The following is a 2,646-nucleotide window of genomic DNA, read 5'->3' on the forward strand; positions in this document are numbered from 1 at the left end:
GTCTTTTTTTGCGAAGCCCCCCCCCCCCCCCCCCCCATTCTGCTACGGATACTTTTTTCTTGCAAGAGACCCCCGAAAAAACCTGTTGCTCCCAAATGTGGGGAACACACTCTATCATTACCCCCCAAAAAGACTGCTATGGGTATAAGGTGCAGGCAGCCCTACCTGTAGAAGCTTCCAATACCTTGCCATTGTGGCTAAATGCTGAGCCATTCTGACAGGCAAAGCTACGGCGAGTTAGCCCCCCCTTTCCCCATTGGTCAGTAGGAATCCCCAGGAGATAATACGGGTTGGGTACGTTTGGGCACTGTCAGCTTGATGGAGTCATAGGTAAGAGTTTGTGGCAATGCTTGCAATGTGTAGAGCCAACTAGGAAAGGATTGTTTATTTTCCCCTCGATAAAACTGAAAAGTCGGAGTCTCTGTTAGACCTGCTCAATGCATTGTTGTGATTTGCAGCTTTCCTCTGCTTTATGTTTCAGTGGTGGACCCCGCAGCAAGCCCTCGATGAGTACAGGACTCAGACAACATGGATTCCTCCTCCGCAGTTCTATGATCTGGGTAGATTGTGTAACTTTACCAGCATTCACGAGCTCCACAGATTCAGCTGCAACCGCTCCCTGGAGGGCTGTGAGAGGTGGATGCCGGTTATAGTGCAGGCAGAGGATGGAGTGGTGCACACACTGCCAGGTAGAATTTCCCTACTTCCATTCCCTTCCTCACTAGGAATGCCCTTATGTAAATATTCACAAGAGTGGACAACCCGCCGTCTCCCACAGCAGGCTCCTTGTGTTAAAGAAGCACTCTGCTGCTGGAGGACTCTACTCCTTCATCTAACTCTCTTCCCCTGAAATACTCTGCTGGAGGACTCTGCTCCTTCCTCTAACTCCCTTCCCCTGAAATAATCTGCTGCTGCAGGAGGACTCTGCTCCTTCATCTAACAACATTCCCCTGAAATACTCTGCTGCTGCTGGAGGACTCTACTCCTTCTCCTTCCTCTAACTCATCTCCTGAAATATCCTGCTATGCTAGAGGACTCTACTCCTTCATCTAACTCCCTTCCCCTGAAATACTCTGCTGCTGCTGGAGGACTCTACTCCTTCTCCTTCCTCTAACTCATCTCCTGAAATATCCTGCTATGCTAGAGGACTCTACTCCTTCATCTAACTCCCTTCCCCTGAAATACTCTGCTCTGCTGGAGGACTCTGCTCCTTCATTTTACTCCATTCTCCTGAAATATCCTGCTATGCTGGAGGACTCTGCTCCTTCCTCTATAACTCTCCTCTCCTGAAATACTCTGCTCTGCTTGGAAACTCTACCCCTATATCTTAGCTGAATGTATACTAGGACTGTGTGCTTCTAGCAGTTTGTGATCTCCAGTGATTACATGAGTGCAGTGTCTAGAAAACATCAATAGCTCTTGGCAGGGCTTAGCTAAACAGACCGGGGATGGGTAGGGCTTAGCTAAACATATGCAGGGACTGTTTGCTTCTAGCAGTTTGTGATCTCCAGTGGTTACATGAGTGCAGTGGAGCCTAGAAAACATAATCAATGGCTCCTGGCAATGAGCTTTGTGGAATAACATGAGACCAGGGATGGGCAGGGCTTAGCTGAATGTATATTGGGACTGTTTGCTTGTAGCAGTTTTTGATCTCCAGTGATTACATAAGTGCAGTGGAGCCTTAAAAACATAATCGATGGCTCCTGGCAATGAGCTTTCTGGAATCACACGAGACCATGGATGGGCAGGGCTTAGCTAAACATATGCAGGGACTGTTTGCTTCTAGCAGTTTGTGATCTCCAGTGGTTACATGAGTGCAGTGTAACCTAGAAAACATCATCAATGGCTCCTGGCAATGAGCTTTCTGGAATCACACGAGACCATGGATGGGCAGGGCTTAGCTAAACATATGCAGGGACTGTTTGCTTCTAGCAGTTTGTGATCTCCAGTGGTTACATGAGTGCAGTGTAACCTAGAAAACATCATCAATGGCTCCTGGCAATGAGCTTTGTGGGATCACATGAGACCAGGGATGGGCAGGGCTTAGCTACATTCCCCTATGTCTTTTTTTTACCTGCTAGGAGTTCAGTTTTCATGCAAATTTAATGTTCCCGTTTTCCTCTTTATTTTGCCGGGCCAGGGGACGATCTATACCCCGAAGATCCGGACGTCACTGGACAGTCACAGAAAAAGTACTCCACAGATAAAACCATCGAAGCTCTCATCCGGGAAGGGGGCCGCCTTCACCGATTGATGTACGTCGACGGCGTCCCGGCTCACTTTATAAACCTGCAACCGAAATATAAACACGTCAATCCGCTGGTAACGGACGCCAGTCGGGATGGGGAGCCCAAGAGCAAAATTTGAAGGGGAACATTTTACGTCATCTGTCTCATTTTAATAATAAAAGAAGCCGGTCTGATGTCTGTGGTGTGGATATGATTGCGATTTACGTGCAAGGTTCCTGGCGTAGGGACAGCCATCATCTGGGTGACCTGGTAAGGTGTAGAGTAGGGAATGGTCAGGTCCTTGGGTCGAACTTTCCATCAATTCCTTTTAATAAACTGGCTGTGTTACTGATGGGCTCATGGATACATTTTACTGAAGGTTCTGGTTCTTATAGCAGTCAATCCGATCCTTTGGCCT

The 2,646-nt window shown here is 47.9% G+C and overlaps 1 protein-coding gene across 1 annotated transcript in view; it reads left to right on the forward strand.

Annotated features, from left to right (window-relative positions):
• Positions 1-2,367, forward strand: part of NUDT19 (nudix hydrolase 19) — a 5,492-nt gene extending 3,125 nt beyond the window's left edge. The window contains exons 2-3 of the mRNA XM_018570006.1: positions 482-689; positions 2,141-2,367. Coding sequence (XP_018425508.1) covers positions 482-689; positions 2,141-2,367 — 435 coding nt within the window. The remainder of the gene's footprint in view (positions 1-481; positions 690-2,140) is intronic.
• Positions 2,368-2,646: the final 279 nt, after the last annotated feature.

The sequence above is a fragment of the Nanorana parkeri genome, unplaced genomic scaffold (assembly GCF_000935625.1).
Source record: "Nanorana parkeri isolate BGI_ZX_2015 unplaced genomic scaffold, ASM93562v1 scaffold1441, whole genome shotgun sequence".
Taxonomy (NCBI): Eukaryota; Metazoa; Chordata; class Amphibia; order Anura; family Dicroglossidae; genus Nanorana; species Nanorana parkeri.